Source organism: Aspergillus saccharolyticus, assembly GCF_003184585.1.
Source record: "Aspergillus saccharolyticus JOP 1030-1 unplaced genomic scaffold BP01scaffold_24, whole genome shotgun sequence".
Classification (NCBI taxonomy): Eukaryota; Fungi; Ascomycota; class Eurotiomycetes; order Eurotiales; family Aspergillaceae; genus Aspergillus; species Aspergillus saccharolyticus.
The window spans coordinates 239,551-261,652 of NW_020290634.1; the positions used below are offsets into that span (position 1 = coordinate 239,551).

The 22,102-nt window shown below is 52.9% G+C and overlaps 8 protein-coding genes across 8 annotated transcripts; 3 read left to right on the forward strand and 5 right to left on the reverse strand.

Moving 5' to 3' along the window:
• Nucleotides 1–305: 305 nt before the first annotated feature.
• On the reverse strand, nucleotides 306–2,336 carry BP01DRAFT_322606 (translation initiation factor eIF2B subunit delta). Its single transcript, XM_025572769.1, has 3 exons — nucleotides 1,830–2,336; nucleotides 1,572–1,766; nucleotides 306–1,496 (listed from the first exon to the last, which is right to left on the reverse strand). Exons 1-3 carry the CDS (start codon nucleotides 2,328–2,330, stop codon nucleotides 480–482), a joined length of 1,713 nt encoding a protein of 570 aa, XP_025429794.1. The 5' UTR covers nucleotides 2,331–2,336; the 3' UTR covers nucleotides 306–479.
• Nucleotides 2,337–2,639: 303 nt separating this feature from the next.
• BP01DRAFT_322608 (kinesin-3 family protein uncB) lies at nucleotides 2,640–5,465 on the reverse strand. The gene is made up of 3 exons (XM_025572770.1): nucleotides 5,097–5,465; nucleotides 4,731–5,040; nucleotides 2,640–4,656 (listed from the first exon to the last, which is right to left on the reverse strand). Exons 2-3 carry the CDS (start codon nucleotides 5,014–5,016, stop codon nucleotides 2,960–2,962), a joined length of 1,983 nt encoding a protein of 660 aa, XP_025429795.1. The 5' UTR covers nucleotides 5,017–5,040; nucleotides 5,097–5,465; the 3' UTR covers nucleotides 2,640–2,959.
• A 272-nt stretch (nucleotides 5,466–5,737) lies between these two features.
• Nucleotides 5,738–6,400, reverse strand: BP01DRAFT_358245 (uncharacterized protein; the record flags this gene model as incomplete). Its single annotated transcript, XM_025575384.1, has 2 exons — nucleotides 6,261–6,400; nucleotides 5,738–6,181 (listed from the first exon to the last, which is right to left on the reverse strand). A coding segment is annotated over exon 2 (257 nt), but the record flags the coding sequence as incomplete, so codon positions are not given.
• Nucleotides 6,401–7,631: 1,231 nt separating this feature from the next.
• On the forward strand, nucleotides 7,632–8,576 carry BP01DRAFT_375201 (YoaK family protein; the record flags this gene model as incomplete). The annotated part of the gene is made up of 2 exons (XM_025576879.1): nucleotides 7,632–7,851; nucleotides 7,972–8,576. The coding sequence occupies 2 exons, from the start codon at nucleotides 7,632–7,634 to the stop codon at nucleotides 8,574–8,576; spliced, it is 825 nt and encodes a 274-aa protein (XP_025429797.1).
• A 2,041-nt stretch (nucleotides 8,577–10,617) lies between these two features.
• Nucleotides 10,618–11,802, reverse strand: BP01DRAFT_367074 (uncharacterized protein; the record flags this gene model as incomplete). Its single annotated transcript, XM_025576438.1, has 1 exon — nucleotides 10,618–11,802. One exon carries the CDS (start codon nucleotides 11,800–11,802, stop codon nucleotides 10,618–10,620), a length of 1,185 nt encoding a protein of 394 aa, XP_025429798.1.
• A 965-nt stretch (nucleotides 11,803–12,767) lies between these two features.
• Nucleotides 12,768–13,406, forward strand: BP01DRAFT_358249 (uncharacterized protein). The gene has a single exon (XM_025575385.1). The coding sequence runs from the start codon at nucleotides 13,031–13,033 to the stop codon at nucleotides 13,262–13,264; it is 234 nt and encodes a 77-aa protein (XP_025429799.1). The 5' UTR covers nucleotides 12,768–13,030; the 3' UTR covers nucleotides 13,265–13,406.
• BP01DRAFT_93409 (uncharacterized protein) lies at nucleotides 13,264–14,109 on the forward strand. The gene is made up of 2 exons (XM_025580245.1): nucleotides 13,264–13,537; nucleotides 13,653–14,109. Exons 1-2 carry the CDS (start codon nucleotides 13,380–13,382, stop codon nucleotides 14,047–14,049), a joined length of 555 nt encoding a protein of 184 aa, XP_025429800.1. The 5' UTR covers nucleotides 13,264–13,379; the 3' UTR covers nucleotides 14,050–14,109.
• A 4,196-nt stretch (nucleotides 14,110–18,305) lies between these two features.
• BP01DRAFT_417058 (Zn(II)2Cys6 transcription factor) lies at nucleotides 18,306–20,851 on the reverse strand (the record flags this gene model as incomplete). Its single annotated transcript, XM_025579234.1, has 2 exons — nucleotides 18,306–20,185; nucleotides 20,270–20,851. 2 exons carry the CDS (start codon nucleotides 20,849–20,851, stop codon nucleotides 18,485–18,487), a joined length of 2,283 nt encoding a protein of 760 aa, XP_025429801.1. The 3' UTR covers nucleotides 18,306–18,484.
• Nucleotides 20,852–22,102: the final 1,251 nt, after the last annotated feature.

The following is a 22,102-nucleotide window of genomic DNA, read 5'->3' on the forward strand; positions in this document are numbered from 1 at the left end:
GGGTTATCGGTGACACCAAGTCGGTTTAGGAATGGGTTGATACTAGGGAGTGTAGGCCTTAACTTAGTGGCGTAGAAAGACGACAAGTGACCGAGGATTGATTTCATCCATAGAAGAGGTGATGTACTGTGTATCTTCAGACTGCCTGACTATATGTACTTCTTTTCGAGATGGAAGTAACAGCAGCAGCAGCAGCAGTAGTAGATGGAGAGTAGAGATTCCTGCCAGATATGAGACAGAGAGAGGAGGCTAGGTGTGTTGATTCATCTTAGGTGCCGCTTGATATCCAGGTTCTTTATAAAACTAATCAGCTAAAGATCCCATCGCACTATGCCCAATCACTGCTACTACCACAGGACCAGCCAACTCGGGCCGACCACCACAGCAAATACACATCATCATAACAATAACTCATTGAAGCGACATTTTCCTACTCTATTCATGATACATAGACCCAATAAAACCAGCAACAAAAAGCCCTACATATTCGTACTCATCCGATGCACTATCGGTACCGCACTCGGAGGCAAACTGCCCATCTCCGTGACCACCATATCGACATACTCCGCCGGCGTGACATCGTACATAATATTGAGCAGCTGCAGATTGGCCGACTCCTTCCAACCCGTCAACGGCGACGAGACGTTCTGCGTCAGCGTGTTCGACTCGGCCGCCGCATTGGCCGCTGCCGCCGCCGCCGATTTGCTGCCGCCGCCCTTCTTCGCGTCCGCCGCCGAGGCCGTCGCCGCCGCCACCGGGTCGGGCAGACCGGTCAGCTGCTGCATGGGCTCGGCGGTGATCAGCTCGTCGGCGTCGGCGATCTCGTTGACGACGATGCTGTCGAGGGCGACGCGATCGGTGAACTTGACCGTCTCGCAGCACACGATGACGGGCACCTCGACGCCCCCGGCGCGCTCCTTGGCGCTCATGGCCACCAGCGCGGTGCCCACCCGCGAGTACAGCCGGCCGTTACTGGTCATGGCGTGCGCGCCCAGGAACACCTTGCTGGCCGCCTTGATCGCATGGCTGATGCCGTGGATCAGGGAGTACTGCACGTCCAGGCCAGCGTTGGCCAGCGCGCGCGCCAGGCTCTTGCCCTCGAACAGCGGCCGCGAGTCAATGATCGAGACCCGGAACTTCTTGCCCTGCTTGTGCGCCAGCAGCAGCGTCTGCTTCACGATCGAGCTGCCAGCAAACGTCACAATCACATCGCCGTCCTGGATCTTCTGCGCCGCGCTGCTGGCAATCACCTGGTCGGCCACGGTGATCTTCTCGCGGATGAAGCTGTCGATGAACTCGCCGAGAAACGCCTTGGCCTCCGCTTCCGGGGTGGACGGGTCGATGGACGAGATGGCCAGTTTGAGGGCGCGGATCGCGTTACCCTGGCTGATCGACAGAGGACGGCATGTCGACAAGTAGGTGATCTGGTGGGAGAGGTAGGTAGTCAAGTGACGGGGCAGGGAGGTTCCCAAGGGCGTAGTGTACGCTTCGATGACCTGCAACCGTTAGAACCAACCAACCAACCAACCTAAAAAGACACCCTTTCCTCCCCAGAAGTCAAGAGAACTCACCCTCTTAAAAGCCAACAACGTAGCCACACACCGCGCGCTACTCCCACAAACCACATAATCCCTCATCTGCAACCCCAACGCCAATACAGCCGGATGCACCTCCTTACCCGCACCGGCCACCGTCGTCCGTCTCTGTTGCCCATACAAATGCCCAAACACCGCCACATTCTTGTCATCAGTCTTCTTATGCTTCGTCTCCCCAGCACCGCCGCTCTTATCCATCCCACCCGTCGCGCCTCCCGTGCCGCCACCGGAAACACTGCCGCCACCAGTCTGCGAGGCATTCTGCGCCGAGCCCCGACGAGGTAATTGTCTGGATCCACCACCACCAGCAGATCCCGCGGCTGATCCGCCATCTTTCTTCCCAGCGGCAGACGATCCGGCACCACCGCCACCGGCACCACCACCGGCAGAGGAACCGGCACCGCCAGGTCCTCCAGCAGCCCCGGACTCGCGTTCGGCGCGTTCGCGGGCTCGACGCGCCGCTTTTTCGGCTTTGGCTCGCTTTTTCAGTTCGGCGGGGGTCAGTTGGGCGGTTGCGCCGTCGGCGGGTGCAGCAGCAGCAGCACCACCGGCAGAAGCGGCGGAGGCGCTGTCTTTGGATTTGTTGGCCGGCTTTGGCTTTTGTGATTGAGAAGAGGATTGCTGCTGCTTCGAGGGTTTGGAAGAGGACGATGTGTTAGAGGCGGGGGTGGAAGCGGGAGCTGCTGCTGCTGCTGCCGGTGAGGGGGAGGGCGCGGTCGGAGTCGAGCTCGTCATCTCGGTGGTCGTGGTTGTGGGCGGCGCGGTTGCGGAAACAGGGACTTGCGCTGGTAGATTTGGAGGGGTCATCAACAGGAGATAGCGTAGGAAAGGAGGACGGGCGGCGCGACAGGCATTGAAGTGCGACCAGGTGAGTTGAGGATCAGGTTGTTGCGGGCGACTTTTTCGGAGCGGATTGGGAAGCGGAATGTGGGGAATCAGAAAAGGGCTTGAGTCACGAGTCTGTCGCTTTCCGCGTCGGATAAAGAGACCCTCCATCACTGCAATGAATTGCATAGTCACCATTACACACTACATTCTACAATTCTACAATATAGGCTTCTCTGGTCAACACTTCCTTTTTAAAATTTCACAGCTCATTCGGGCATCAAACATCTCATCGTGGCGGGGTCTGGCGGATATCTGCGTCGGATCTCCCACCAATACGTACAAATCGTTCCATCGTGGCATCCATGAAACAAAAACACAGCAAACGAATGACATCACGCCAATAGCAAATACATCGCAGAACAACCCGGAGGCTGTCGGATTCCTCCCTACCATCTTACCATTTAGTCCAGCACCAATCCGCATAACGCCTGGCAAATCCCACAATAGCCACCCAAGCCTGGTTTCCAGAATGGAAATCACCGATTATTCCCCCAGATGGCGCCCAAGGCTCGTCGGCTCTTCCCGTCTTTCTTTGCTGTTTGAATTGGTCGGAATCGCTCATGATCTGTCGCCAGTTTGCGTTTGAACACACTCAGGTCTTCCAGTAAGTCTTCCATGTGTGCCTGCATCTGGTGTGCCTCCACATGACTCGCATTCTCATCACTTTCTGGCGTGCCTTCTTCCTTCCATATTGAGTGGGCCTCCGAATCGTCTTCGGATGTGGGTGCTGGGGACAGGGCCCGATCGTAGCGCTTGTGCGTTGACGGGGAGCCATCGGGTTGATTCACACTGTACAGGCTGCTCCGCCGTTCGGGCACAATCACCGGCGGAATGGGGTTCCGGATACTATCCAACGCCAGTTTGAGGTGGTTTCGCAAAGCCTCATTCTCCGTCTGCAGCTGGCGGATCTTGCACTCGCTGACCATCTTGGTCTCCTCCATTAGCCGCTGCAGTTTCTCCACCTTTTGCTGGTATTCCTCGAGCCGCTCGTTTTGAATCTCGTTCTCCCGCCGGTTGGCGGTCGCTTGGCTGACACTGAGCTGCAGCGTGCGGATAGTCTCGGCCATCTCCGCAATCTGCTTGTCGCGTTCCGCAGCAGACAGGTGATCCTGATTGACCCGAGCACGCGTGCGGATCCGCTTGGCCTGGTCTGCATATCGGAGTGTGGACAAGGTTTCCTCGTAGTCGGAGGGCGAGATGCACGCGATCATTGCAGTCTTTGAGTTGCCACCGAGACTGTCCTTCAGCAACCAAGTCAGGATCGAATCTCGATACGGAACGATATCCTTGCCCTTGCGCTTGGTTGGACGGCCTTGTTGCGGATCAGCTAGGGCCGCAATTACCCGCCCCAGTGTCGTCAACGACTTATTGATATTGGATCCCTCCCGGAGGCGCTGGCCAGTCGCCTCGGTGGACTTGGCTCGCTCCGATCCCGCCAGATCGACCAGCCGGATCCGTGCCGTACGCTCGGTAGTCTCGTCGGTCGACAGGTCGTGGTGAATCTGCTTGAGGGTGATCGTAAACACCGCATGCGACCGCGACGAGGTATCGTTCATCTTAGTGCTCGCCACCGTGCGGGACATATCTCCTTTGCGCATGAATCGCATAATTTCCTGGTAGTCCTTCACCGTCACCTCCGTCAAGTCCTTCACATAAGGTCCTTCCGTGGGCGATTCGCGGATGCGGAGGTAGTGCGGGGGCTCCGTGCGCGGCACCAACAAGTCGCGCACATGCTCGTTGTAGACTTCGAAGTAGGAGACACGAACATTGTAGCTGATATCCGGGGCTTCGGCATTTTCGATTCGTTGAAACAGGTCCTCACAGGTCCGCGGGATCAAGCCGGGCTGCTCCGACGTCCCCATCATGGTATAACTCTTCCCCGATCCTGTCTGCCCATACGCAAAGATACATGTGTGGTATCCTTCAAAGTTGTGGTCCAGAAACTCCTCCCCCAGGCAGTTGTAGACATCCTCCTGCGTCGCATAATGGTCATCTTTGGTGTTGTGTGACCAGAACGAGTTGTCAAACACAAACGACTTGTCCTCTTGCACCTTTCCGCGCGCCTGCAATTTGGGCTTTCCGTCCTCATCCGGGTGTATTCGAGGTGCCCGTAGCTTGGTTGTCTGGGTGTGCGGATCCATGGAGATCAAACATTGAGCTTTGCGTTCAATTTCTGATTTCATGGGTCAGAGCCAGCCCACGATTAGCCTTCTGCAGCGCCGCCTCACTTCACGGATATGGACATACCTCTTGGCAGAAACGTGCGCACTCGGACGACAACACGGACGTTACCCCCGGGTGAGGGACTGGAGAGGCCATCAACTCGACGAGCGGCGACGGGCGCACTTCCACGAGCGCGCAGCGAGGGACTTGAAGCGGTCGATCGTAGCATGGCGGCAGATGCGGTCATCGCGTGAGAGGGAGGGCTGCTGATACCTGTGATGGCGGACATGGCGGATGACGTGACCGAAGACGGGGAGCTGGGCCCGAGGCCGTAGCCGAGATGGTGGTAAACCCGGGGATCTAGGGCCATCTTGAGGCTGTCGTCGAGTAGAAACTGTACAAGCTGAGTGAGGTGCTCGCGCCGGCGTTGCAAGAGATGATGATACATACGGGCAGGGCCAAACAAGACAACCGCGGGCAGGTCGTCGCTGCTAGCTTCGTGGTGGCCCCCCGTGCACCGGGTGGTTGTCCTTTCCCGTGGGCAGGGAGATCCAGGTACCTTGGATCCAATAGCAGGTGCGATCCTCCAGGGGGCTGAATGGGGTTTGTCGTTGTCAATCAATTGCCGCTTGGGTGTAATCAACAATCATCGGCCGGTGGCATGGATAGCTACTATGAAACGGGAGTTGGTTGTAAACAGGTCAAGATAGAAATGTGGGAGATCTCTGCGATGGAAAGTCAAAGAGAGAAACACGCAGCACAGAACGCAAGGAGGTCGAAGCAAGACACACGCCCTCTGGAGAGAGCGATGCACAGCACCGACAAGGAGAGACAATTGAACGACAGTATGAGCGATGATGGGAATGCCGCGATATGGAGAGGCCCGGGCCTCGTTTGGGGATTGCCCGATGGGGACTAGTCTGCAGCCTGAGGCCGCGACAAGGCAATCTCCCCGGCTGCCGTTGCCATAGCAATTCCTTCCCAAGATCAAGTCTTGCTCAAGGACCAGGCGATGAGACCAACCAAAGTGGATCAAGCCAGCTTGATTCCATTGTGTTACAGTGGGTCGAAAGAAGAGCCCCAGTTTGTTTCAAGGTTCGACGTTTCAATTATCACTATCGCAAGAGGTACATCATTTTCAGTTCGTTTTTCACATGTCTTAAGAATTAGAATAACATAAGGCTGATGCAGTCACTAATATGTAGTCGACTGCGTCATGGACTGACAATCATCAGAACAGTCCCGATTCAAATCCCCGACTCAGTCAAAGTCATCGTTGGCTGCGGCAAACATGTCGCCTTCATCCTGGCCTTCCGCTTGGCCGCCTTTGGCCGACTTGCCCATCCTCGCACCGTCGACGTAGGAGATGGGGTCGGGCACAGGGTTGCCGTCACGATCCATGGTGGTCTCAAATATTTCCTCGGGACTCCATTTAGCAGTGGGGTCCTCTTTCTTCGAGCCGGCCTTACTCTCCGTGTTCTGCGACATGCGCGAGGTTGTCTGAGCTTTTGAGGACTGCATAGTGGAAAGTGATTCTGCTACTATTAGTCGTATACATCGTAACTCGTAGATCGCCGACCAAGCACTCCTGAGATAGGAGGGACAACAGCGTACCAGTGAAGATACAGTTGTTTGTTGTTATTGTTGGCTCCAGAATAACTGTGATGGCTTCGAAGCGATCGTCCGTAAGAGGCACAGAGGGGGGTTATATGACCGACGGTGGCACAGATGATGCGTTAATGACGCTGGGACTGTTAGAAAGGTAGCGCATGCAGTGGTTGTGAAGCTGATTGCTCCCCGCAAATTGGTGAGGTCATGAGGCGAGTCGACGATGAGAGGCATTGGCTGCAGCCTCGGGCTGGCCACGACAGTCCGACGGTTCGGTTGTCAGTTCAGCTCCTGTTCCACGGATCACTTCCCTCTTTTTTCTTTCAACCACGCATCCACGGTTGAGTCCATGCCATATGGCTGACAGTTCCAACGTGACAAAGGAGAGAATAGATAGGGTCGGGAGGGACCAACGGATGTCACCAGGCATAATCACGATAAGCAGCCAAGAATGCGGGAACCCCTCGAAGGAAGGAGGGGGAGAGAAGGTGATAAAAAAGAAGAGAAGGAAAAACAGACAGACAGACGAAACAGATCCGAGAATAGGGCTATCTGGGGTCAATCTGCAGGCCGTGCAGAAGCAATAAGCGATAATTGGCGATCGGATGCTGATACATGCGGAGAGGGACTAAGTTAGAAGAGACTATCGCTGTCGGCAGACCAGAATGCTCCGAGTATTCACACCGGATTGCCTCCCCTCGATAGGGGTGGAAGTCTTGGTGGAATGAAGTGGGACGAGGTGAGAACTCAATGAAGAAATCCAGATTATCGAGACTCTCTGCTCACTTCAGTCAGCTTGCATCCTGCTCTCGCATGAGGTCCAGTCCAGCGACTGCTGGCATCATCCACTTTCAGCCCTATCCGACCGGGTAGATCAGGGAGTCACTGGCAGGATTCTCTCCTCTCTCTCTCTCTCTCTCGCCCTCCTCTGCCGGCTATTTGACTCATCTCACATAACTACAAAGCGGCGCCGAGCAGACAGCGTCTACTGTAGTGCACTGATGGCTAATGGGATGGCGCAATCTGGACGACTCGCCCGGAGCTTGGGTGGCATTCGGTGTGAAGGCAGGGAAGAGACCAATCCGGGGGGTCTTATCATTTAGCCAAGATGTAACTAGTCATTGTGCGCCGAGTGACGATCTTCAACACTTTTCACTTTTCACCTTTGCTGCGTGTCAGCCTCGGCCTTTTTACTCTTCGCATTTTCTCCCGAGGCCGGCGTAACAGCAGTCGTGATAAATTCGATCAACTCCCCAGGCTTCCCGGTGGCGGGTTCGTGCAGACAAAACTGACCTACAGTCATCCCTACCCCCTCCCTTTGTCCTCCTATATCAGTTGGTGGTATCAGCAACATCACCAACACAACCACCCACCATGATGTCTGAGAAACACTCTGCCCTGCCCAGCCCCGAAGGCAGTGATCTAGAAGCCTCCAATCCCGAGCCTCAGAAGAAGGAACTCACTTTCTCTCAGCGCTGGACTCAGAATGTCGATCCCAAGCACACCGACCTCATCTGTCTGTTGTTGTGCTTCACCACCGGTCTCTGCGACAGTAGCGCCTACAACGCCTGGTCTTGTTTCTTAGCCATGCAAACCGGTACGTTATCATTCCCCTTTGTCTTCTCCCCCCTCTTATCGCAAACCTTCAACACCATAAAACCACCCCCACTCCACCTACAATGCAAGACTACTAACCAATCCCCTCACATCACAACAGGCAACACCATCTTCCTAGGCCTGGGCGCCTCCAATCAACCAGCCAATAAACCCTGGGGCTGGCTCAAATCCCTAATGAGCATCGGCTCGTTCTTCATCGGGGCGCTGGTCTTCGCCAACCTGACGCGGCGCGCCGGCAACCGCGCGCGGGGCACGCTGGTGCTCTCTTTCCTGGCACAGACGATCCTGATCATCATCGCGGTGGCGATCATCGAGGCCGACCTGATTCCGCACACCTCCACGGACTCCAAGCTGACGGGCGGCCGGCTGTTTCTGGAATTGATCCCCATCGCGCTGCTGGCGTTCCAGTCGGCCGGGTCGATTACCTCGTCGCGCGCCCTGGGGTACAACGAGATCCCCACCGTTGTGCTGACCAGCGTGTACTTTGATGTTGCGTCAGATCCTAAGTTGTTGCAGGTGCCTACTGGGAATGTGAAGCGCAATCGGCGGATCGGCGGGGTGGTGTTCTTGCTGATCGGAGCGATTGCGGGGGGTTGGTTGAGCAAGACTTCGGGCGGGATGGAGTCGGCCCTGTGGATGGCGGCTGGGGTGAAGTTGCTGATTGGGCTGGGGTGGCTTGCTTGGAAGGGGGAGACGAAGAATTAGAGGAGTGATCATGTTAATTGCTGTGGTGGGGGAGAAATAGATAGATGTGGTTAGATTAGATGATAGAATTTTTGACTTGATTATTGCAGCTCTCAGCCTTTTAATTTACCTTTATTGGTGCGGGTTCCATGATTATAAGTATATCTCTTATTATTGGGTAGGTACTAGGTATGAGGCTGTTTATCAATGATACTAAACAACAGTTTTACATAGTAGACAACGAGTCTAATCAAAACGTCCCTCGCCCAAGTTCGGTCACAAGTCGGGAAGTTCCTTAGGGGATCCTCTCAACCAACACCACTAAAGCGTGTTACTTCTCGCCCAGTCACAGAATAGCCGGACTATTGCTGACTGCTCTTGCTTTGTTCACAGATATGAAGCCAACAAATATACTTTAAAAGCTGGAAGATTCAAACAGTACTATATCCCTATCCCATTATCTATCCAAAGTTCCCGCACAAACAAGTTCTCAACCTGGTGTTTCTGTCCTCTTCGAGAGGTTATTTCAACTCCTCTTGTCCCATCAGGAACAGAGAACCTCCCTATCAGACTGATCGACTTCGGTGTCGGTATGTCGGCCATATCAATCCCCCCGGTACATAACGGACTCGATAATGGCATCCTGCAGGGAACGTCATCTGTCAGAGCTAATCCATTGTCCAGCCCTAAGGGCGCCTGGAGTGACGATAGGTGCTCCCTAGGACCTTACTTACATGACATGGAACTTTGTCCCTGGTACTATAGAGTCAGTATAGTACTGAAGGGTTTCTGATTTTACCTCTTCTTCTGCTGGCTAGTACATACACGATAGGGTACGTACTTCCTGACCACATGGCTGGAAGCACAATGCACAATGCACAATGTAATCTACATTCCTTATGCAGGTTGGGAGTTTCCACCCCAGCATACCACATCACATCATATCACATCACATCCACATGCCAGCCTAGGTGCCTTTTTTTCTCCTACTCGGTCATTATCCTTACCATGAGTAACAAAATCATCCTACATTTTTCTTTCTAGAAAACCTGGGCTTCAAAACCGTCATTCTGGCTTGGCCTATTGATTTTGCTATGGGGCTGCAGGTGTGAGGTGATGCCAACCAGGTCCTAAGTAAATCCGAGTCACTAGGGGGAGGGAAAACCCCTGTTATGTAAGGACCTCTTTCTGAGTGTACTACATAGACAGTATTGGACGGCTTGGTCAAAGCTCTCAGGGTACTGGCTTGCATGATGTCAGATGAACAGGGCTGCAGGGCTGAAGGGCTGAATGGTGGCTGCAGGAGAAGTGGCTAAGCGCAGGAGCAGAACACAGCCACAGCCGGGTAGGAGTCACATGCATAATCTGGCTAGTCATTGATTACATAGTAGTAGACGTAAGCGACTACTCCAAAACATACCGGACAGCACCATTATTGGTACGACAGTTTCTGTGTTTTGTGTATGACTCGGTATATTGTATGTCTATCGAGAAAGAATGGTAAATACTAACTAGGCATTGGTGTCTATCCCAACCCACAACAGAGAAAAAAAAAAAAAGAATGATTCAACCAGCAGTCCCGGGGCGAAACAGTGATCGCAGAATGGTATCATCAAAAAGACCGACAGAAGAGAAAAAAAAAAGCCCGCAGAAATCGCAGCAGCCAAGCAAAGGAATGCAGGTTACGCCGTGTGAAACTGAACAAGGCACGCCCAAGGAACTCAAAATCCCCAGCCCAGAATCGAGACCAGACATCAAGAAATGATTAGTCGCAACCAAAACCAAAACTTCAATTGTAAACCAAGAACAACCATCGCGCTGAAAATGATGGACGGGACTGGTCCCCCTGATGATGCACCAATAAGATGGAGTCAGACCGAACGCGCTGAAATGCAAGCCGACAAGCAACGAATCCAGGCAGTGTGTCAGCAAAACGGCAGATGTATTCCTGGAATCCCTGCGCAACGCAGCTTGTGCTGTCAAAAGCTCCCATGTAAATGTCGCAGAACCAAACCAGATGAAGACAAAGATTACTTTTGATATGTCGAAATCAAGAAGAAGTTTAGGCCGCTGAGGGGCGGCGGAGGATCTCTTCGCAGTTGGCGTCAAATCGCATGCTCCACAGACGAATGCTGTTCATCAGCTTCTCCGTGCTTTCCAGCTCGCGGTCGCGGCCAAAGATCGTCTCAACGAATTCACAGCCGGCATTGCGGCCCATCGATACGGAGCCCTTGCCACCTTCGCGCTTGGCGGCCTTCCACATGAACTGCTCGCACGTCTTGAGCAGCTTCTTGAACCGTACCCAAAGGCGTTCGCCACTTTGCAGGAAATCTACCACCACTTCATGCGCTTCTTGACGCCGGATGCGGGGACGACATTCTTTGGCCCTTTTCACCTTGCCGGCCAATTTGATCATCAGCAGCCAGAGATCGCCCGCCACGTCAGCCATGGGCGTCGAGGCGCCATGCGTGAATACGGTCCAGTCGTAGATCCACTTGCCCAGAGAGTTCGCGTCAAATACACTGCCAAGAAGAATGATCGGCATCTCCGTCGGATCCCAGTTCTTGATCGAATAGCCCGGAGGGATGCCTAACCGAGCAGCATCGGCTTCGGTGGCTTTGGGTGATGGCTTGGAGCTGGGCGCGGACGGCTTGGGTTTGTTGGGTGTCCGGGTGGAGGTGGATTGGCGGCGCGCCCGAGCTCGTTTGGCCGCATCAGCGTCTTCGTGGGCAGGCACCTGGTTATAGTAGAAGTATTGATCAGTGGGTGGCTTGGGCTTGCGGTGAGACGTCGACGGTCTGCGACGAGGACTGGATCCCTCCCGAAAGACGTATTGCGGCGCATCAACATCGGACCCATCGTCAACCATATCCACAAAGATGGGCCGCTTGTGCGACGGGTGGGCCCCGGGGTGTTCCCCCGGGCCCGCCGCAGGGGCCCCGGACATAGTGCTGCGACGACGAGAATAGCCACCAAAAGAAGCACTTACTGGATCGTGCTTGCGCGGTGGCGTACCATGCTCTGGCATCGCGTCGTAGAACCCTTGCCCATACCCAGCATACCATCCGGCCGATTCCTTGGGGCCGGCGTAGCTGGCTTTGCGGTTGTGGCGCTTCGAGGGACCCTGCGGGGAGCCGCCGTAGGCGTTGGCGTATGGCGAGGCGTAGTAAGCGTAGTGGGGAGACGTGGGAGGAGAGGTCATGTAGTCGTAGGACCACCCGGGGGGTGGAGTGGTGTAGTGATACATTATCGAGAATCGAGCATAGAAATCGGAGTCACGCTGGCAAACAAAACAGGTCGCGGACGAAAACTTTTAACTGTGAGAGGAGTCTCCCGGTCGCAGCAAGTCAAATGCACAAATAAAAACAGCACAACCCAGATATAGTATACAGGATATCGTAGTAAGAAGCCGATCGACGCCGAGGCAGAGGACAACGAAATCGGGAAGATTGATGAGGAGGGAACCGTCACCGTGGTGCGGTTTCTAGGGGAGAGGAGGGATGAAGCTGTATGTGCTGAGAGTGCATTTGAACGTCGTCGCTCCACCGAACGTTGGACAGGTGAAATTGTTGAAGGCGGCTATGCAGAGAAGCACCCTGTGATGGCTAGAAGACTCGACCAGAGTGGCGAGCAAGCGATGGCTGCGGTTTCAAATTCCGGCTGATCGCTTAATCTTCACACATGCACCCAGGTCGATGAGGGCAATTATGATTATTGAGTTGTAGATATGGATGAGGTTGAACCCAGACACGAATGGAGTCCAGGGGAGAGTAAGTTTTGTAAGTAGTGGTAAGTCTGGTAGTGGTGGAGGAGACAACCGGTTTTGTAACCACGGGACAGATTTGCAAGGGTGGATTTGCACTGAATTGCAAAGTGGGGGCTAATGCACTGGTGGTAATTTCCTGCGGCGGAGCCACTAGTAGTTCTTAGTCTCGCTTGGGGGTGATGCAGTTTGTTTCCCGTATGGTCACTGCTTTACAATACCGTATTCAAATCGAAGGGGAGGGAGGGATGGCTGCCTTGGGCGCGTTTCAGGCCCAAAAACTCTCTCTCCCCAAGCGGGAAGAAAAACAACAAAGGGAGGGAATGGAGGAATTTTTGGGAGAGGAACCCCTTTTGAAATTGCGGCTATGAGGAGAGGAGCTGATCACCCTTTACCAGCTCACTTCCAGCGTCATCACCACTACAATTTTCTTTTCCAGTAAGCGACCCAGGTGATCTGGTGGAGGGGGGAGGGGGCCTAACTACTCGCTTTATATAGTAAACACCCACCTTAAAAGAGGGGAGAGTGAAATGCATGAATGAGATGCGCAGAATTGCCGCCCACATTGCTCTGTCTTTCTTACTCATCCTCACACCCTGTCGGACAGAGTCATCTGAACAACTCCTCCCTCCATACTACAGCATCTTTGGGCATGCTCTGAAACAGGCCGAAGGAAGAACAAGAAGTTGCCCCTCCACTCATCCGCGTCAACATGGCCCGTACATGGCGAACAATGAGATGTTCGCACCTCATCACCGTCATTGATAAGAGTCACGCCATGTGTCATTGGCCAGGCGCTTCGTCCAGCATGGCTGGGGATGTCCCGCATGGCATCCGGATGTACCCTACCGTTGGAGGCTGCAGGGAAAAAAACGCGACGGAGGTTTGGGGGACAAGCCGATCCCTAGATGACAGTCCTTCATTCGGTCGCCTGGTATGCCAATGAGTCATGAATCACATTGCCACGGGTGGCTCAGTCTTCGAGTCAGCGTTGATAATAATAACCAGCGTCAGCCCCAAGGCTTCTTCATTCAAGGGTCGCAAGCCAGCTTGTGGCGAAGATGGCGCTGCCGCACAACCATACTCCGAGTAAATCTTTCTCTGACTTGGTGTCACAGTCGATAAAATCAGAGCGAATCATCGCCCAAAGGTCGAAAGTACGACCTCGCGGGACCAGCCAGTACTTGGCTGCAAACAGAGATAGTCCGGAGGCACTACTGTAAGACGTTCTCTTATCGTGATTTGGTTCCATGGACAGCAGTGCGGATGTGCCCGTCAAACCAGATATCAGACCGATGGACAGCCAGGTAGATAGGCAGTACTAACTAAGGCAGTAGGCAGTACTCCGTAGGCAGGCATTACCAGCCCAGTGGAACCAAATGGCATGGATATCTCCTGTTGTGGCCACGAGCACGCGAACTCAGCCTAGTGGGAGGAGTTGAGTTAAGTTGTTGGGCAATCGATAGAATGGGCGTTACCGCCGCCCACCAGCTGGGCAGCAAACCACACCCTGGCTCCCCGGTTGGACAGACCGCAATTTGCACAGTTGAGCGCGGGAGTCTAAAAAAGAGGTTGGTTTCTTTTTTTCTCTCTTTTTTTATGTGTTTTTTTTTCGCTTTGCCAGGTAATTCTCCGACCGGGCAGATCCCTGAGTTCCCTGTTTTATTTGGCATGTTCGGTGGGGAAAAGATATCTGAGTTGAGGCCGGAGCAAGTGTGCCTACCACAGTAGGTATGCTGAGTATGGAGGACAGTCTCGATTTCTTACAGGCCTGGCCATAGCGCGAATGTGATAGGGCTAATGGCAAACGAGGGTCACAGACTCATCAAGACCATGGCATAATGACTACGATTAATCTACATCGTAGTTAGTCCCGACTGGCTCAGAACCTACCCAATAAGCAATAAGCAGGACTGCTAAGACTCTGGCTACGCAATCGGAGTTGCGCAGCCAGTGAGGTCCGACAACCCCTGGCAGATAGGCTGCCGTTTTCTGCCCTCGAGTCGGTTGCACATGGCGCTCGGGGTCCAAGGTCATAGTTACGTGGTGACGTCTGATGTCGAGTTACGAAAGTACATGAGTACGGTAGTTAACTTAACTAGTTAGAAAGTAATGTCTGCCTCTGTTCTCGCTTGTGCCAATATTTATGTACTCCTCGCTATCAGAGTCAATAGACGCCATCGCGTAAATGCTCCACCCATTGGACGGGCAACGGAGACGCGGGCGCGGGATGAGGGTCCCCGGTGGGCGCAAAGCTGATCTATGGAGTATGGAGTATATTCCGAGTCTCCGTACTCCATAACTTACCAGACACTGGCAGATAGTAACGGTCTCTTAGTATGCCTTTGGACTTCCCTCCTCAAGATGGCTGATGGCTGATGACGCCCCAACGAGACTAGCGCCTGCGATAGACCTACTGCCGCTTGATATTGGGCAGGGGTGAAATCATAGGTGTGGGATAATGTGTGACCTGCAATGTCCGTCACTCTCTTCGCGCGATGCGCTACTCCCACCATTCAGCAGCCCTCTCTCTGTGTATCTAATCAAAGCACAGACTGAAAATAGAAGTGCTCTGGAAAGAAAGAACACGGCACAGATCCAAGAGTCAAGACAAATTAAGTACGAGAAAGTTTTTTTTCCACTTACTCCACACACAGCCCGGGTCTCCACTGGCAGAGTTTTTCACCGTCCCTTGCTTGTTTTCTTTCGGAGCCGATGGTCTAGACTGCTACTCGTAGGGATATTGTGTTGTGGTGTTTGTTGTCTACAGCGTCTGTTGGAGTATGTCTGTACGGTAAGGTATATACAATACACCGCCATGGTACCAGCACTCAAGCTATCATCTTGCGACCCTCCGTCGTACTCAGCGTTGCACTTGCCAACCTCTTATTCATGATTGGACTGTCAATCTGACTGGCCAGAAATCAATCAACGCCATCAGCTGTGTCTGTACCCTCACTGAGATGTGTACAGATCGCCTCTGCAGTCGACCGACTACCTCTCGCATCGACAACCGCAATTTCCGGGTTCCAAGCGGATCTGTCGTGTTTACTTCATTCATTTCCTGGTCACATGCCGATCCCATGCGCGACCTCGCGACTGGAATTTAAGCACCAAAACAATAACTCCGTACTCCGTACAGAAACATCACATTGGCACTGTGTGCGTGACATACGGATGCTATTACTCTGAGCCCTAGTTGCTGCCCATGATACTAGGTACGGAGTACCTTGGTAGGTATTCATCCTCGGTCTGCACGGCATGTTTCCCATCTGGATGGACACCTCACCACGGCACAGCAGAACTGGCACAGCAACCCAGCCACCTGCAGACCCAGCCAACCGAAAAAGCCAGACTAAATCTCTCGCCAACTGCACCATGCGGCCCCATGCACCCCAATGCAATAGACACTATCTCGCCAACGAAAAGCCCCAATCACAACCCACTCAGCGAGGCTAAGATACCCGTCCGGTTCCCCATCCTCAATTCCCGAGAAAGTATATTCAAAGGGGTTGCTGTAGCTCGAGTAGTGCACATACAGTAGTCCCAAATCTAATCCGACCAACCAACCAACCAACCAACCCACACGTCTACTAACCAGAGCCGGGCCTGGCGTTGCAAACGAAGGCAGCGTTGGCCCTGGAGACCTCTTGATATGGGCTTCTGAGTGGCTTGTGGGCTTGCGGGGTAGCAGTTGGTCAGTCAGTCAGCTTAATCATCCGCTAAAATAACTAAGTTAGAAGTCTTGAACGAGGTGCTTCGATGGCTCGAGACCCAGGGCGGGGCACTCAGCTATAGATGAATATATATCCCGGGTTAATTTAACCTTGAAGATAAAATACTGATGAACTTGTAGTAAAAGACTATAAATAACTGTTAGACCATGTCTATACTTATCACGAGAAAATCCAGTAGGCTACATGTGTACATGTAATTCTTGAAAGGTATAATTCCTCAGAGTCGGATATATACTACTACCCACTATAGACTACATCAACACTCATGCATGGTAGGATCTCAAGATTTATATACACAGCTTAGTAGTTTGAGACCCCGCCAGGTCCACACACTGACTGCTGTGAGTCAAGCTGCAGGAGCATCTGGATACGCGGATGAACTACTAGTAATCATCACCATCATTATCATCACTTCTTCACATTGGTACAAAACTATACCCACTACTCAGACGACCCAGATACATCCCTTTGGCCACGCCTCCAAACAACCCTTTCATCACATCGCATGGTCAAAACTTCTACAGCAGATACGATGTCAGGCCCTACACTATTAGCCGCCGCCCCGGGGCCACGCGCAGTAGTATCTCTTAGTACTTGCTGTACGGCCAGACCACCTCATCCTCCTGCATGTTCTCGCAGCAACAGCGCGAGAAACAGCGGCAGTCGTCGTGGAATTCAGCTGGGGCAATCTGCACAATACAACTATTCACTGTCTCTTCCCATGTCTATCCATACTAGCCCAATACTTTTCTTCCCGCGAATCAGGAACAACGTCTCGTACGCTTTACAGAAGCTATTCCTATAGCCCTACCTTGATTGCCTTGTCCAGACCTTTAAAAAGACCGCATTGTGCACGAGCTCCATGTTTCAGTGATTAGGCCCCCATAAAATCAAGATGTCTAGTGGTGGGCTTGGAAATAAGCAGCCGCATTAAGGAATGCCTCTTTCTCAAAGGCACTTGCTGCTCATTGTAATGTATATAAAATGCCCCTCAATGATCATTCTGGGCGTCTCCGTATAATGTTGTGCATAACATCCATTTGATCCTTAAATATAGCCCTCAACATCAGCGGTTGATCGCGACTCGCACGATCAAGCAAAAGGGTCTATCAGTACTTAATTACTGCTGGCTCAATCTTTCTTCTCGTACCAGATCCCGTGTCCGTATCCCTTTAGCTGGTTTACCTGGGCGTTCATTATCAGAGGACTCTTCCCATCATTCTCTTTCCTCCCATCCATTGTGCAGCATTTGGTTCTGAACTCAGGTGTGTCATAGAAGACAGCGATGATAGCAATTAGAGCCATGTACATACAGTACTTATCTCCACTAAGTGACTGACCTTATTTTGGTGGGTTTACACGATACAAAGGACCCCAATTAAACATTTGTGACAGTCAAGATCACGAATATAGGGCCACCTGAAAGTTGTCCACAAGGTATGTCTATAAAATCCCATATGTATCAAGCGCGGATTTCTGCCAAAACAACCTTTCCCCCTCCCCCGGTTCTAATCCCTTTTACTCAGGTATGACAGCCTCGTGTGCGCCAGCCGCCATACCAATTGGACAGCGTGAGTAAACCGTGTAGATACCCTCCTACTACAAGTAATAGATAAATTTTATATCAGTTATAACTACTATTACTTACTAATGATACTTTCTACCATACATTGTTTAAACTTATGAATCTGATGATTGGTATTTAAATCATCTTTTATAACCTCTATCAACAAGCAATTCGGGACGAAGGAGAATTGGAGAACTGGACGAGAACGAAACTTCGACCTGTTGGGGGAGAAAGAGATTGAGCCAGGTCAGGCCGCTCGGAGACCAAGGTAGTAACAGATAGAACATGTCCGGGTTACAACTAAGTAGCCCTGGTAATCAAACCGAATTGTCCATCTTACAGTGGGAGCACACTGAGGGAGGTCTGTACCTTAGTGCTTACTGTAACTACTGTAGGTACCAGATACTTGGTGTACCTGGTAAGTAAGTAGTCACTGCTTTGTACCTACGTAGTTTGCACTCCTGGGAGGTACACTGGGAAGTAAACTGGAAAGTACACTGGGAGGTACGCGGGAATCATCAACTTGAGACATCCGACCCTGAAATTCTCTCGGGACTGTCGGAGTGGACGGTCCTCTTTCGTTTGCTTGGGGGCAGTGGGACAGGCTACGCAATCAGAAAACATTACAACATGGATGTTGGCAAGTTGTCGGTCATCCGCATTGACAGCATCCAAAACATACCCGCATCGTATTTATGGGTACTTTGTAGGTATCGTATGTACACAACTCCCAATCATTGAGCTATACACCGAGACCGTTTCCATCATTAAGCCATATCCATGTCCCCCATCCATCAAGCCAAGCGGTTGATCGGCAGCAAGGACTGCCCCCGCACATCTATGTACACATCCCCCTCATTCATTATACGATCATGTACTCGACTTCTGCCCGTTTGTCCTGCATCACCTGGTGCCACCGGAATCCCTGTCCGCGCGATGGGGTAGTGAATGTCTCTGTAGAAAGTCCATGCCCGTCGCCCAGGGCGCCCGAGTTTGCATCGTCCGCCGCGCTCGCGGTGGGCTTCATGTGTCTGTTCCCGAGACCGGCTGCGGCGCCGCGGTTGCAGGGATCCCCGTCCGCGGATGCGGGAGGATGTCCCGCCCATATCTTCTCCAGAAGCTCCAAGCAGGTCAGGTTGTTGATGAATCCGGAGTCCTTGGAGAGATACAGACACCGCTCCCGGATGATCGCCCGGTGGCTGGACAGCACGCACTCGGAGCCTGTGATGAACAGCGGCCACAGGAGGTACGCATCGCACTGGACAGCCAGGATGTGAGTCAATGTGCGTTGCACAATATGCTGGATACGAGAATGGCTCGACGGCAGATCTGGATGAGCAAGTCGCTCGCTATAGAGAATCGCTGCGTGGCGAAATGACTCAGAGATGTGAATCACTTCCTCCAGATGCTGCGGCGCAATTCCGGACTGGCTCAGTGGAGAGGACGGTGGCGAAATGTACGTCCCATTATAGGAAGACCCTGACTGCCGCCGACCCAAGTCAAAGCGCCACGATTCGAGTTTCTGCCGCAAACAGTGCCATTCAAGCCAGAACGTGGGGGAGAATGGAGCTGCGCTACTCTCGCCCGGCTGCGGAGGTGCGAATATCGGCAACATACCCGACTCTGAAAGCATACCCGGTGCGCCCGTCGAATAGTATGCGAGCTGGGGAGGAACGGTGGTCGACGGGGCATGAACGTCTGAGACTGCCGGGGTCTGGGTATCTTGGTCTCGACTGAGAAGATTCAGGCGACCGAGTTGCGCAATGAGTTTGAACAGAGAGGCATCACATCCGGCCAGGGTCTCAAGTCCCCAATCCCCGTCAGAGATCGCGGTAATGTCCAGACAGGCCCCACGAAGCTGGACATCCCGGTCGTTCGTAGTGGCGGTCATGGTATCGAGCCAGGTAAACATGCGAATGAACCACTTCAGTTCTTCAGTCACATGGGTGCTGCCGTTGCACAGTCGAATAGCCAGCAACTTGGTCACGCCAGCGAATTGGGTCTTGAATTGCGCGACCCCCGTATCACACCCATGAAAGAGGCATAGGACGAGTAAAGTCGCGAGTACCGAATCCGACAACCGCTGACGCGGGTCAGCCAGTTCGCCGTTCAAGGCCTTGACCGCTACACTTCTATGAAAATGCTCTTCCTGTGCTAAAGCTGTGATAACATCAGTACCAGACAGACCGCTCAACGATGCATCCGTCAAAGCTTGGTGAGCCAAGGATGACATTCGTGCGGGCAGAGTTCGCTCGGTCGACCTTGTGCCCCGTTCCCGCCTCTGGCGCATGTTGCACAGAGACAAAGTTGCAATGGCTTCCTGAAGCGATGCGCTTTCCTGGGCCAACCGGAGAACATACGTGCGAAATGGATTGGTAGGCCCATCGAAGGCAACTATCATCGGAGCGATCACTTCCGCGTAATAGCTAATCAGGAATCGCAGTCGCGGTGTCCGTCCAATCGAGCGCGCCAATAGCTGCTGGGATAAGGATGGCGCATGATATCTCGGGATTTCAGGAGTCCTATTCTGGTCACTTTCTTCCATGTCCTCTACACTCTCTTCCTCTTTCATCAAATCGTCTTCGGTCTTTGAGACTGGTCTCGAAGGCTGTATCGAGGCTGGCCACACCGGCATAGTCCATCCCGCAGAAGCAGGTGCCGCGCGGTGGCACGAAGACACAGGTGTTGATTCTGAGGCGGAAAATGAACCATTGGTTTGGATTTCAGAGGGAACCGGATTTGATACTGTCCGCAGATGATCTGCAGCTTCGTCCAGCTCAGGCCGTGCTCGCTGATCAGAAGGTGTATGACAGGTCCCCGAAAGCTTGGCTGGCGATTTGGATTTTTGACGGGCAGATGAGCATTTCGATATGACCGACTCTATTGACTGCGTTGGATGTGGTGATTTTGGAGTCGTGGTGGCCCGAGACTGCGACGCGGCTGCAGCTGGCTGTGCTCCGGTCACGGGCAGAGATAGTCCTCGAAGCTTTCCCCGGCTGGCCACCCCCACCCCCCAAGTCAAGGTCGTCTTATAGCCTGCACAGTCGCGACCATTCTCTAAGCATGGGGAGCAGTATGGGCGTCTCCTGTCGCATTGAATCGCCTGTCGAGCACAAGTGAAGCAGTCATCGGCCGCCTGGCTGATGACCGTTCGCTTCCGTCGCTTCCGCGGAGCTGCGGCGGAGACCGGCGGCGCTTTACGCGCCTGCACTGTCGACAAAGGCTCCATCACAAGAACGGCCAGAAATCGTGGGCCGGAGGAGAGGTAAACGCGAACAAGCTCAGACAAGCCGAGTGGAGGTGGCCTGGGGTGCGGGGTCCCATGGATGATAGATCAAGCAGACAGCAATCGTGTTCTGACAAAGGTGGTCAGGTAGAGCCTATGTACAAGAGCAAAAAGAAGTTGCGGTGGTTTAATGGCACATTTTGACTTGACGAAGAATAAGGGATTTATCACGCGAGTCCATCAGACTCATCCTAGGATGCTCTGGGAGCTGGAAAGGTGGGACGGGCAGTGAAGGACAGAATCGACGATCGTTGCGGCATCATCCGCCGTTAGGAGGTGCTGACGCCGGAGATTAAACTTGTTAGTGTCTTTAGTGAATGGGTGGAAGGGGGTGGAGCGAAACTCTGCAGTGGCTTTGGAGACTCTGTATTCGTTCAGTCTGAAGTTGTCTCTAGCAACAGACTCCGCTCCATTTCACAATCTCCACTGGAGATAGATTCCTCCCATGGTTGACTTGCTGGGGAGTCGAGGAGTTGAGGATGTGCAGCCCCCAACTCGGCTTAGTGGGAACCGGCATTCTGGTCTGTTGCTGTTTAGGGGCAATCTGGTGCATTTCTTACTGACGAAAGGTGAATGCTTCAGCGTCTCTCGGTCGAAGCAATTTGTCGGATATAGGACTTAACTTAACTCGGAGCCTTGATACACCATTCTTCGATTAAGAACTCTTCGAGAGCCGTGCTCTTGCTGCTCCTGCTACAGAACTTAAACTATATCTCACAGCCCTGCTGCTTGACCTGGACCCAAACCAGAGCAAACAAAATCACCCAAAAAATCTACTTTCACCATAGCTGCAATCTTTACTGAGGAGGAGATACTGCTAATAAACCTCAGAAGTATCTCTTCATCCTTATCGATATACTCGGTACAATGACTCGTGGACGGGTTATTTATAGCGATGCGCAACGTAATTTCTCGATTCTGCCACCGCTTGCCCAACCGAGTGCCTCCATCGACGATCGCCATTCCTCCATCAACCATGGATTTCACCTCGACCGCGTCGAGGTCAATTGAGACCGACCTTCATTAATCAAACTAGACCTACCTAAGCTGATGGTCGCGGCTGTTCGACATTCCCCATTTTTCGTCCGCGCCTTGTCTCCCTGCCGTTGATCCGCGCCCGAGTCCGCCCATAGCCCAATACTAGTCGCCCGCGATTCGCATCTCTCCTGGAACAAGAACATCACCTCCACCAGT